This window comes from Castanea sativa, chromosome 8, assembly GCF_040712315.1.
Source record: "Castanea sativa cultivar Marrone di Chiusa Pesio chromosome 8, ASM4071231v1".
In the NCBI taxonomy this organism is placed as follows: domain Eukaryota; kingdom Viridiplantae; phylum Streptophyta; class Magnoliopsida; order Fagales; family Fagaceae; genus Castanea; species Castanea sativa.
In genome coordinates this window covers 28730234-28743375 of record NC_134020.1, presented here as the reverse complement: position 1 = coordinate 28743375, position 13142 = coordinate 28730234, and the positions used below count along the sequence as shown (strand labels likewise).

Here is a 13142-nt window from a genome sequence, read left to right as displayed (position 1 = left end):
TAAGTTATTTCTATATTAGAAAATAGCTTACATGGGTTAAAATCTAATGTATATCAATAAAATAAAATCATCGTTCGATCTTAATCACATGCGAACGTGACACATGTCTAGCTAATTAAGTGCCAAGTGTACCATGCAAGCGCCACACACTACACACATGGGTGTTCTGGAGCCACATGTCTGTATATAGATTCTCTAGATTATTTTATTTGTTAGTGTTTGTATTACTTTAAATCCCTGAACTTGGGAGACGTCTTAAAATACAAACCCACGCCCTTCATTCCGAGGGCGTTTGGATTCAGCGGCTGCGTTTTCACGTTTCAGTTTTCACGTTTTGCTTTTTTTTTTTCTTTTTTTTTTTTTTCTGCTGCAGAGGGGGACATGTGAGCAGTGCGCGCACTGTGCGGCACTGTGTGAGCACTGTGCGCGCACTGTTTATGTACTTTTTCATCAATTTTTTATTAAAAATAGGTCCCGCATCACTATTCACACATTTAAAAATTATTTTGCTATAGTGTTTTCAGTTTTTAGTTTTCAGCAATAAGTTCTATCCAAACGGACCCTCCATATCACAATCTACCCAAACTTTTTAACAAGCCTATGCTTAGATTATTATATTAATTGTTTAGTCCAAATATTGATGTCATCATGCATACGAGAGGAATCTTTCAACTTAAACCATCAATTAATGTAAACATTTTAAAATCATATGTGGCCTAATTAAGCTTAAACCACGACTTTAGATATTAGAAACAAAACAGGGCCAGCTCAACAATTTTGAGGGCCTTAAGCGAAAATTTTGAGTGGGGTCTTTTTATATTTAAATATTAATCAAATAATATATATATTGAGATGTGAGATGTGAGATGTGAGATATGTTGTTGTGCACTTGTGCAGTGTAGATGTGAGATGTCCAACCTGTATGGCTAAGTGTAAAAGCAAAAATCGTGTCCTACTCCTATCATAGCAAGGGTCCAATTAAGAGAGGGGCAGAGAAGGGTCCTATCATAGTAGAATTTTGTATCAATATTTTTCCAGCCTGTCCTATGACTAAAAACATGTCCCATCAATCAATTGTGTAGTGAAATAAACTAAAAATATATATAATTTAAGTTAAATAAATAGCAGACTGCTGACTTATCATCTTCATTTTTGGAAAGATAGAGAGGGGAAGAAGATTATCTCCTTTTCAGTTTTGAATTTGCTGTGAATTGAAGGGAATCAACAATGAAAAATTTCAAGCTAGACTGAGTTTATGGAAAAAGATCAAGAATCAAGATGAAGATGAAGAAAAGAAATGTAAGAATATAGATGGAGAGACCAATAGAGAGATGAGATATTTTTCTTCTGTTTTTGAATTTTACAATCTCTATTTTATCATATTTTAAGACAATTGCGTTGCATTATTAATGAATTTGTTTGGTATTAATTTTGATTTTAGCATATTTCAAGAATGAGTTAATAAATTTGTATCCTAAAATTTAATTTTGTTAGTTGAAACTTGACTAATTTTTGTTTTTTTCCTTTTAAATCTTCTGCATTTTAGGATACAATGAAGCTTTTTTAATGCATTTTATTGACCAATAAAAGTGCTTAATTTTTTTAATTAAAATATATAGATAAATATATTATATATATAATTTTTTTTTTACAAGTGGGGGCCTTTTTTTATTTGGGGGCCTTAGGCGATTGCATCAATTGCATCACCTATTGAGCCAGCCCCAAAACGAAAGTAACACACACTTGATTCCATCTAATTTCAGCAAAAAAAGGACTCACAAATTTAATTGCAATTATCCAAGTGCTCCATCATGGTTTTCTTGAACATTTGCAAAAGTAAACCTTAAACATTTTTTCTTTTGTTTGACGGATAAACCTTAAACTTTTGCTAGAAGCAGTCCAACTTCTTATGTTCCTATAGGTGAAGATCCTTTGATGTCTCTTTCAATTTAGACATTTGGAGAATTTCTTGAACTCCATTATTAAGAGTACAATACTTATCCTTGATTTAACCTAACAGTCCACACCTACCTATAAGTTATTATTACCCTCTTAACTTTAAACTAATTTGTAAATAGTTTAAGCTTGGGACTTCCAACCTTAAACTATTTACAAATTATTTTCGTCGTTTTCTGGGTTTTAAGGGTATTTTGGTAATTTTTAGGTTTTTGGGGTATTTTGGTCATTTTTTGGTTTCGGGGGTATTTTGGTCATTTTTTGGGTTTTGGGAATATTTTGGTAATTTTAAGGTTTTGAGGGTATTTTGGTAATTTTTAGGGTTTTGGGAGTATTTTGGTCAATTTTTAGGTTTCAGGGCTATTTTGGTCATTTTTTGGGTATTGGGGGTATTTTGGTAATTTTTTTGTTTCAGGGGTATTTTGGTCATTTTTTGGGTTTCGGATGGTATTTTGGTCATTTTATAAGTTTTGGGGGTATTTTGGTAATTTTTAGACTTTGGGTTATTTTGGTCATTTTTTAAGATTTTAGAGTACTTTAGTCATTTTCACTTTATGGGCATTTTGGTAATTTTGATAATTGGGTAATTTGGTGGGTTGGGGTTTACCCATAATAATTAGGTTGGGTTGGATTTAGGTTAAAAACAATTAATTAAATGAGTTTTAACGGGTAAATGAGTTTTATATACCCAACTCAATTATGTCCATCTCAAACACACCCATTTGACACCCTTGGTTTTTTTTTTTTTTGGAGGGGGACCCATATTACAACTAACTTTTGGAGAAAAATGTTTCAAATTCAATCCATTAGTTTTACTTTTTTCACAAAATCTCTTGAGAGTGTCTCTTAAATTGAGCGTACATACATAATGGTAATAAACAACAATACTATATAATTATCAATTGTTGGAAGAAAACTTGGCTCAGCATAAATCGATGTCGTCTTCAACGGATTACAAGCGCAGCAAGACGACGTCGTTACATATAAAACAGCAACCAAGACAAATAGATAAGACAATGCAATAACATGCTGTCGTTTCACATAAGTGAGTTAAAAGACGTAAAGAACTCACACGCTTACCATGCACGTGCCATTTAGCTTCAGTTTGTTAGATTATTAGTTTGTTGTTTTATGCCACGTGTAAAGCTTCTATTGGTTGTTGCTGATAACGGTTACTATAATTCAGTTGGTTAGTTTTTAGAGATTTTTTATTTTTTAGAAATGTTTCTACATAACATTTTCACAATAAATCACTGACTGTTATTGTTGGGCGAAAAATTAATTTTAATGGTGAGTTTAAATTAGAACTAATAACAACCTATCATTTAAATTTTGTCATGAATATGTTATGAATGTAGCACTTTTTTTTTCTTTAATTCTCTATTTTATTCAACTATATATAAGCAAAACACATTTATGTAATTATTCATGCTCTCAGTTTCTCTAATTTATCAATAACATTTTATTTAGATGAGGGGCGAGGGGGAAGAGTAATTTTGTCACATTTTGAATTTTGAAAATAGATATTTCTTAGTTTTAGATACTCCCTCCAATTTTTTCCCAAATAGATAAAAATTAAGTACAATACTCAGGTGTTGTTCCTTAGGTTCTCATCTTAATTTTCTAAAAAAAAAAAAGAAAAAAGTTCTCATCTTAAAATTTAGTTATGTGACAATATCTAACTATAAATACACTTCTATCACATGAGAAAAAAGATACATGATTGAATTTTAAAAGGAGAACCTAAAAAATAGCACCCAAGTACTGTACCTAAATTTTGTTCTTCCTAAATAGGGCTGTAAACGAACCAAGCCGTTGATGAACAACTTAGGCTCAGTTCAATAAAAAGCTCGTTCATGTTCGTTTCTTTATAAATAAGCTAAGCTTGAGCCTTAATTTTAGGCTTATTTATAAGTGAGCCAAGCCTAACAAAAAAAAAAAATTACTCGTGAACAATAGGGTTCGATACAAAATACGCCGAGTTTAGGCTCGTTTATAGCTTGATATATGTTTACTAAATAAACTCATTATTATGACATTATACATATCTTAATAATAACATAGTCCACATGAGACCACTTACCACTATCCATTAATTTTTCTTCTTTCCTCTAATTTTTGTTAACACTCCCTCTAACTGACCATGGAACACTTTTAGACTTTAGTTATATATTTTTTTTAATTACTCAAGCTACAGACAATGAATGATGAATGGATGGATTAAATTATGCAAAGTTGTAATTCAAACAATTTATAATCACAGGTTGAATTAGAAGCATGATAAAATGAGTATTTTATTTTCTTTTTTGTTTACTTGATTTTTGGTGATATAAGCATTTGATAATGCATTTTTTCTTGGATCCTAAGCTAAAAAACTTGACTTGAGATCGAATTTGAGCTTGATATTAAGCTTGAGCTTGGCTTGACTAATTAATCAAGTCAAGTTCAAGCTTTTTGGCATACTTATGAGTTCGAGTTCAAACATTGTTTTTAAGCTTGTCTCAAGCTCGAGCCAAGCTTGAACATTTTATTTTTATTGACGAACCAAACTTAAACATGCACTACTCGACAAAACTTGCCTTGCTTATAACCCTATTCCCAAATATATGGTAGTCATCCACATAGACATATAATAACACCATAAGAGCATTCATATCAGTGTGTCTATAATAATAAAAATGCTCAAATTTATACATTTTTGTCCTAAAACTACCCACATTAGTGGGTATATAACTATATATACTTACACATCTGCTAAAACAACCGTGCAAATATATACTGTAGGGGTGACAGGCCCAATAGTATATATTGGGCCGAGGGCTCGGTCCGAGGATGCTTAATTGTCTGAGGACGGGGTAGACACTGTTATAGAGATCAACACTTATGAATAAAGAAAAGATTCTAGTTACCATGGTCCAAGAAGGGGGTCCGAGGAAAGATGCCTCCTCAGCTGGGTGTAGCAGAGGTCAGAAGGTGTGGTCTGCCTCTCAGAAGCAATGTTCCAGGAGATTTTATTGGTAAAGATATACATCGTGAGAGCATAGGACAAAGAAAGCTATGAAATATCTAAAAGAAAGCTGATATCACCGCATTGAATGCTCTATAGCTAACTCTTTGACCACATTAATGAGGAAGTGATACCTGAGCAGTAGTTTTCAGCTTTACAGCTACTTCTAAAAACTTCAGGAGGGTGCTGATGGAACAAGTATCAAGACCAACAATCTAATCCATACGTGGAGGGTAGAGATAGAGAGGAAAGGAGGGTATAAATGGGGGAGAAGAATCTTAGGGGGGGATTAGAGAAAAAGAGAGAAAAACACTGTAGACTCAAGAACAATATTTGTAATCTGTCCCAAGAAAGAATAATATAAGAACTATTCACCTCGAATTGCGTCCGATGACGATTTTCTTTAGCCAAATTCAGTTCATCTTCATTTTATTGTGATTTTGGGCCATTGTGATTGTTATCCAAACTCATTAGAACCTAGATTTTCAACTCACTCTCTATAAATTCATTGTATTGGGCTTTTTGGACTTATTCCCTTTCCTCTTTTGGGCTTAGGTACTAAATCGTGTCCCTATAATTGGCACTGTCTGTGGAAAATCCTTGTGTTTTAGTGAGTTTAACGTTCAGTTATGGTAGATTCATGTCCAAACCAAGCGGAGTCTATGGGGTCCTAAAGTCAAGATCATTCCCTTAGTCTTAGGCGAAGAAGGGACCGGGAGGGGAGTGTGCATACCACCCATACTAGTACAAGCCAATCTCGGAGTGGAAGCCACGTCTCTCATAAGGATAGTACTAGGGCCATACAATTGGAGATTGATCGTTTGAAGAGGAAGTTGCGCCACGAACGACGAAAGCGAACTCCTTCTATTTCTGACCCTTCTTCTGATGATGATGGGGATAGCAGTTACAGGCTTAGGTCAAGGACTCTCCCTAGTGAGTCTTTCTTGTATAAAGATAATAACTCTTATGGCCACAGAAATAGGAATTCGTCTGGCAGAGGCCTGGGGAACGACGCTATAAGTAGAGTATTGAACCAGATTTCTAAATCACCCTTCACGCGTAGAATTGAAGGAGAAAGACTTCCTCAGCAATTCATTCAGCCAACATTCACCAGGTACAATGGTCGAACAGACCCTGTGGAGCATGTGAGCCATTTCAACTGGAGGATGGTTGTGCACTCCAAGAATAAGGCTTTGATGTGCAAAGTTTTCCCATCCAGTTTGGGACTGTAGCAATAAGGTGGTTTGACGACCTGGGGGCAGGTTCTATTGATTCCTTTAAGGAACTCACCCAGGCGTTTAGATCTCGCTTTATTACGTGTAATAGGGTTCCTTGGCCCTTGGATTCCCTGCTGTTTATGACTATGCGAAAGGGAGAGACCCTAAAAACGTACTCAGACAGATACTAGGAGATGCTCAATGAGATTGATGGGGACTTTGATGACGTGGCCATAAGAACTTTTAAGGTTGGCCTGCCTACCGAGCACGGTCTAAGGAAATTGTTAACAGGGAAACCAGTTAGTAATGTGCATCAGCTCATGGACCGCATTGATAAGTATAAGCAGATCGAAGAGGACCAATAGTTAGGTAAAGGCAAAGCGAAAGTGGTCTCTCAGGATAGGATGGACTTTAGGTCGGATAAGTACAATAATAATCATCCTTGGTGGGATTTTTCTGGGCAGTCTAGGGCTGCTGCTGTACCACAAGCAATTAATATGTTGTTTTGGTAACCAATGCATCAAATCTTAGAAAAAAATCAAGAATGAACCATTTTGTCAATGGCCAAATAAAATGGGAAGAGACCCTGCATGGTGCAACTAAAGCCTTCATTGTCAGTACCACTATAAGAGAGGGTACACTACGGAGGATTGTCGAACTCTGTGGAGCCACCTGGAGTAGCTAGTCTAATGTGGCAAGTTAAAGCAATTCCTACATCACCCCAATGGGCAAGGAGGCTAGGTAGGATCAGGATCTCAGAGGGATGCTTCATCAAAACCACCTCTGGGTACAATCAATGTTATTCTTGCTACCCCGGGAAGGGTTGGTTCTTACCACTCTAGGGTAATGTCCATAGCCCAGCCACCCGTAGAGACATCCTACCCCTAGCCGAAGAGGAATAGGATGGAGGTCCGACTAACGCTGAGTTTCTTTGACGAGGATAAGGCTAGTACCTTGCAGCCACATGATGATGTGTTGGTGGTTACCCTCAGGATAGGGGGTATGATGTGAAACGGGTATTGGTTGATCAGGGCAGTGAGGTGAAGATTATGTAGCTTGATTTGTATAAGGGATTGGGGCTGAAGCCTGAGGATTTAATCGGTTATGATTCATCCTTGGTAGGTTTTGATGGGAAAGTAGTCATACCAAAAGGTCAGATCAAACTACCAGTGCAAGCAAGGTCGAAGGTGGTGGAGGTGAGCTTTATAGTGGTGGATGCGTTTTCTCCCTACACAGCCATCGTGGCAAGACCCTGGCTTCATGCCATGGGAGTTGTTTCCTCTTCCTTGTATTTGAAGGTGAAATATCCATCCGGTAACTAGGTTGAAAAGCTGATAGAGAGCCAGTCTGTGGCTAGGCAGTGCTTTGTGGCCACAATTAAACATCAAGCTAAAGGAAAATTCTCGGCATCAAATGCGCAAATTTTGTAGCAATCAAAGAAGCAAGTGTTATCTGGTGGTATGATGGAAGGGGTAGAGTGTGAAGGGCTAGAAAATGTTATTATAAGTAACGATAAAGAGAAATATTTTTAGGTTGGAGCTCAACTGCCTCCTCAGGAGAAGGAAGAATTGGTGATATTTCTTAGGGAAAATATTGATGTGTTTGCTTGGAATGCTTACGAGGCTCCCAGAGTGGATCCGAGCTTCATTTGTCATCATTTGAATGTTAACCTAACTATCATACCAAGAAAGCAACCACCTCGACACTCATCTAAGGAGCATTCCGAGGCTGTTGAGGAGGAGGTGATCAAGCTCAAGCAAGCAGGTGCTATCAATGAGATATTTTATCCTGAATAGTTGGTAATATAGTGGTAGTGAAAAAGAAGAATGGGAAATGGTGAGTATGTGTAGACTTCACAGATTTGAACAAAGTTTGCCCCAAAGACCCCTTTCCCATGCCTCGTATAGATCAATTGGTGGATGCCACTGTTGGGCATCCTTAGATGAGTTTTCTGGATGCCTTCCAAGGATATCATCAAATACTCTTAGCTTTGGATGATCAAGAGAAAACATCCTTCATCACTCATACAAGAAATTATCACTATAAAGTGATGCATTTTTGTTTAAAGAATGCAGAAGTTACCTATCCAAGGATGATGACCAGGATGTTTGAGCCAAAACTAGGTAAGAATATTGAGGTTTATGTGAATGACATGGTAGTGAAGAGTAAGATGGTGTCTGAACACGTGGGAGACTTTGGGAATATCTTTGGGATACTAAGGAAACACAAATTGTGCCTCCATGCTTCCAAACGTTCCTTTGGTATGGGATCAGGTAAATTTCTGGGTTATATGGTCACCTATCATGGAATTGAGTTCAATCCTGATCAAGTTAAGGCAATTAACAGTTAATGGCCACCTCAGAATCCTAAAAAAGTCCAGAAATTAACGGGAATGACTGCTACCTTGAACCGATTTATCTCTCGGTCCACAAATAGATGTAGGTATTTCTTCTAGTTGTTGAATAAGTGGAAGGGATTCGAATGGATCGATGAGTGTGCTTTGGCCTTTCAGCAGCTTAAGGAATATCTTTCTCAACCACCTGTGATGTTCAAGCCCGAGGAGGATGAGGTTTTATTTGCTTACATTGTCATAGCTTCCCATGCTGTGAGTTTAGTGCTGATACGGGTTGACGATGGTATGTAGAAACCACTTTATTACGTGAGCAAGTTGTTGCATGAAGCAGAGGTCCGTTACCTACCATTGGAAAAGGCCATTTTAGCAGTGGTGCACGCTACGCGTAAACTCCCCCACTACTTCCAATCCCATACAATTGTTGTCTTAACCCAACTTCTGCTCAAATCATTACTTCAGAATGCTGATTACACAAGAAGGATTGTCAAATGAGATACAATCTTAAGGGCTTTTGATATTAAGTACATGCCTCGCACCTCTGTTAAGGACCAAGTTCTTGCAGACCTGGTGGCTAAGTTTACTGAACCTTCTGTAGATGAAGAAGAAAAAGACAAGCAGAACATGGATGAAAAATCAGTGGGCATGGTTTCCTTGCAAGAACCTGCATCTTGGAGGGTGTATGTTGATGGTGCGGCAAATCAAAGAGGATCCGGAGTGGGGCTAGTTATAGTTTCTCCCGAGATGATTGTTCTTGAAAAATCCTTAAGGTTAAGTTTTTCAGCCATAAATAATGAAGTTGAGTATGAGGCCTTATTGATAGGGATGACTATGGTTCAGAAGATGAGAGGAAAAGCAGTAAAGATGTTCTTAGACTTAAGATTGGTTGTAGGCCAAGTAGAAGAAGAGTTGGAGGCCAGAGATTCAAGAATGCAAGAATACTTGAATCAAGTAAGACATTTGCAGTCAAAGTTTGAGTCTTATACTTTAGTGCAAATCCCTAGAAGCAGAAATACCTATGCTGATTCTCTGGCCACCCTTGCAACATCCTTGGTGCAGAGCTTACCTCGGGTTATCCTTGTTGAAGATTTATGCAAGCCTATTGAGATGAAAGGAGACATAGTCCGAGTTCATCAGGTCAGGGCGGGACTTAGTTGGATGGACTCCATTGTGCTATTCCTTAAAGAAGATGTATTGCCTGAAGAGAAGTCCGAAGCAGACAAGGTACGTAGAAAGGCTCCTTGGTTCTGGCTATCCAAGGACCTAAAGCTGTACAAACGTTCTTTCTCTGGACCGTATCTGCTATACATACACCCTAAGGCAATGGAATTGCTCCTAGAAGAGCTACATGAAGGGATTTATGGAAGCCACACAGGATGCAGATCCTTATCTCACAGTGCTCTTACCCAAGGATATTGGTGGCCGAGCATGCAGAAAGAAGCGCAAGAGTATGTGAAGAAATGCGATCAACACCAAAGGTTTGCTCCAAATATTCATCAACTAGGGGGCGTCCTAAATCCTCTGTCCAGCCCTTGGCCATTTGCTCAGTAGGGCTTGGATATTGTAGGACCCTTCCCTAAGGCAGTAGGAAATAGGAGATAGTTGCTAGTCAGTACAGATTATTTCACCAAATGGGTTGAAGCTGAACCACTATCAAATATCAGGGACTTGGATGCAAAGAGGTTCGTTTGGAAAAACATTGTCACCCGATTTGGAATTCCTCACACATTCATCTCGGACAATGGCCTTCAGTTTAATAGCAAGGCCTTCAAGAGATATTGTTGTGATCTAGGTATTACGAATAGGTATTCCACTCTGGCGTATCCGTAGGGGAACGGACAGGCTGAAGCTGTCAACAAAGTAATAATGAATGGGCTTAAGAAGAGGTTGGGTGATGCAAAGGGAAAATGGGTGGAAGAGCTGTCGCATGTCCTTTGGACATATCGGACTACACCTTGTAGATCCATAGGAGAGACACCTTTTTCAATGACTTACGGGGCCAAGGCTGTGATTCCTCTTGAGACCGGTTTCCCAACTCTGAGGACGAGCTCTTTCACTATGAGTAGCAATGAAGAACTGTTGGAAAGGAGCTTAGATTTGGTTGAAGAACGAAGGGAAAATGCCACGGTTCAATTGAAATATTATCAGCACAAACTCAAACAAGGATATGACCCAAATGTGAAGTTAAAGCCACTAACGCAAGGGGATTTGGTATTAAGAAAGGTTTTGGGTACTGCAAGGAATCCAACATGGGAAAAATTAAGGCCCAATTGGGAAGGACCATATCGCATTACCTCGGTAGCTGAAATAGGGGCATATTATCTTGAAGATCTAGATGAAAATGTTGTACCACTCCTCTGGAATGTAAATAATCTATGAATGTATTATTATTAATGAAAGTCTTTTCTGCTGTATATCATCTATTGCATTATGCGTTACATTCCTTATTTATTTAAGTATCAAACGGAACCTTGGTTATGCCTGACTTCTCGGACCACATACCTTGGGTAAATTGATATTTTTCATCATTTTTCTAAATGTTAAATAGAACCATAGTTATGTCTAGTTCCTCGGACCCTCTACTTTGGATAAATTAATACTTCATGTCATCTTATCTAAATATCAAATAGAACATTGGTTATGCCTAGCTCCTCAGACCACATACCTTGGGTAAATTAATATTTTTCATCATTTTTCTAAGTTTTAAACAGAACCATAGTTATGCCTGGTTCCTCAGACCATCTACTTTGGGTAAATTAATATTTCATGTCATCTTATCTAAATATCAAACAGAACCGTGGTTATGTCTGGCTCCTCGGATGACATACTTTAGGTAAATTGATATTTTTCATCATCTTTCTAAGTGTTAAACAGAACCATAGTTATGCCTGGTTTCTCGGACCATCTACTTTGAGTAAATTAATACTTCATGCCATCTTATCTAAGTGCCAAACAGAACTTTGGTTATGCCTGGCTCTTTGGACCACATACCTTGGGTAAATTGATATCTTTCATCATTTTTCTAAGGGTCAAATAGATCTTAGTTATACATGGTTTCTCGGACCACCTGCTTTACGTAAATTAATACTTTCCATTATTTATTTAAGTCTCAAACAAAACCATCCATGCTTAATGGAATGGCAAGGATTCCCACAACATGGACTTGAAAAAAATGGGAATTCATGAGCATCACTTAAAGCATTTGTAAATACTTCAAATATATCTATTATCTGATCAATATTTGATTATCTCCTTAAGGCCATTAAGCTTATTGGGAATGATGTGTATGAATGCTCTGTTGTGGTGTATGCTTTTTGAAATTAAAGGTATGTTTTGATGATGTTCTAGACTTAGTATGTTTAACCTGTTCTATTGTTAACCAGGAAGGTGTGATAATTGTACTACCACTTATGCAAATAACCAAATGGAGTTATATCCCATTGTCATGTTAGTTAAATGTTAAATAAAATAGAAACTATGCAATGAGAAACACAAGTATCACAATCATGAAAGAAAAACTTGTAATTTTCATTGATTAAAGCCTTAGAAAAAGGCAATTTACTTACAAAGGATCAAACTACATTACAAATTCAAGAAAAAAAAAAAAAAAAAAAGACAAGACAAGGACAACTCCAGATTTCATCTTTATTACAAGCTTATCCTTGGAAGTCTTGAGAGGCTGGTTAGAAGTTGTGGTGGAAGAAGCAGGGTCTTTACCCTTCACATCCTCCTTAGTGGGAAGAGGAAGGGTTGCCAGGACAATCTCCATGGGTTGGGAAGTCTCTTTCTCCTTGGCAGGCTCCTTAGGGGCAGTTGGAAGCTGAGTAGCATCATGGGCCACCTCCTTGGTTGTGTCAGTTGCTTTTCCAGTGGTCTCAGGCTGTTCGGCTTCCTCGGATGGATTGCTAGAAGAAGGAAGTGCCTTGACTGTGCTGTCCTTACCAGCATCTGCTCTCTAAGAGGCAGCATCAGCTTTGGGGACAAACGAGTTGGAAGCTCGGTGGCAGGAGGGTAGTAAACACTCTCTGCTCTCCAGAGGGCAGAAGAGGCTTCAACCCCCGCCTCGTTAAGCGCCTCATTGCACACCTGGAGGCAGTAATGCCTACGTAACTCCGAGGCCTCAACTCTATGGGCCTCCTCAGTTTTTGCCACCCCTACTTCATACCCATCTTGCTTGACCTAGTACTTGGCCTTCCCGGCCTCCTCCTTGGCCTTTTCAGCTTCTTCCTTGGCCTTTTCAGCCTCCCCTAGACTCTTTGTAAGGGCCTTTATCTGTTCTTTGGCCGCTTCAAGGTCATCCTCAGCCTAGTGGAGCTACTTTTGTTGGGCCTTCGCCTGCCTCTTTGCCCCTTCTAGAGCAGCCTCAGTGCCTTTTTTCTCCCTCTCGGCCTCAATTAGTTTGGCATTGACCTCGTGCAGCTCTTCCTCTGCCACCTCGAATGTCTTCACAACAGCAACACGCCTGGGATTCTCATCCTTCATTGTTTTGTGAGTGCTGATGACTATCTTCTCAGCTCTGTGAGCAACTTAGACGGCATTTTCTCAAAAATAGAAGGAAACAGTGAAACATGCCCAGGTCAGATGAGAAAATGCATATACACATAATAATTCA

At 38.2% G+C, this 13142-nt stretch overlaps 2 protein-coding genes across 2 annotated transcripts; both read left to right on the top strand.

The window, feature by feature from the left end:
- The first annotated feature begins 9058 nt into the window (after positions 1-9058).
- Positions 9059-10081, top strand: LOC142606139 (uncharacterized). Its single transcript, XM_075777537.1, has one exon. The coding sequence runs from the start codon at positions 9059-9061 to the stop codon at positions 10079-10081; it is 1023 nt and encodes a 340-aa protein (XP_075633652.1).
- Positions 10082-10396: 315 nt separating this feature from the next.
- Positions 10397-11848, top strand: LOC142606138 (uncharacterized). Its single transcript, XM_075777536.1, has 2 exons — positions 10397-10741; positions 11789-11848. The coding sequence occupies exons 1-2, from the start codon at positions 10397-10399 to the stop codon at positions 11846-11848; spliced, it is 405 nt and encodes a 134-aa protein (XP_075633651.1).
- The last annotated feature ends 1294 nt before the right edge of the window (positions 11849-13142 follow it).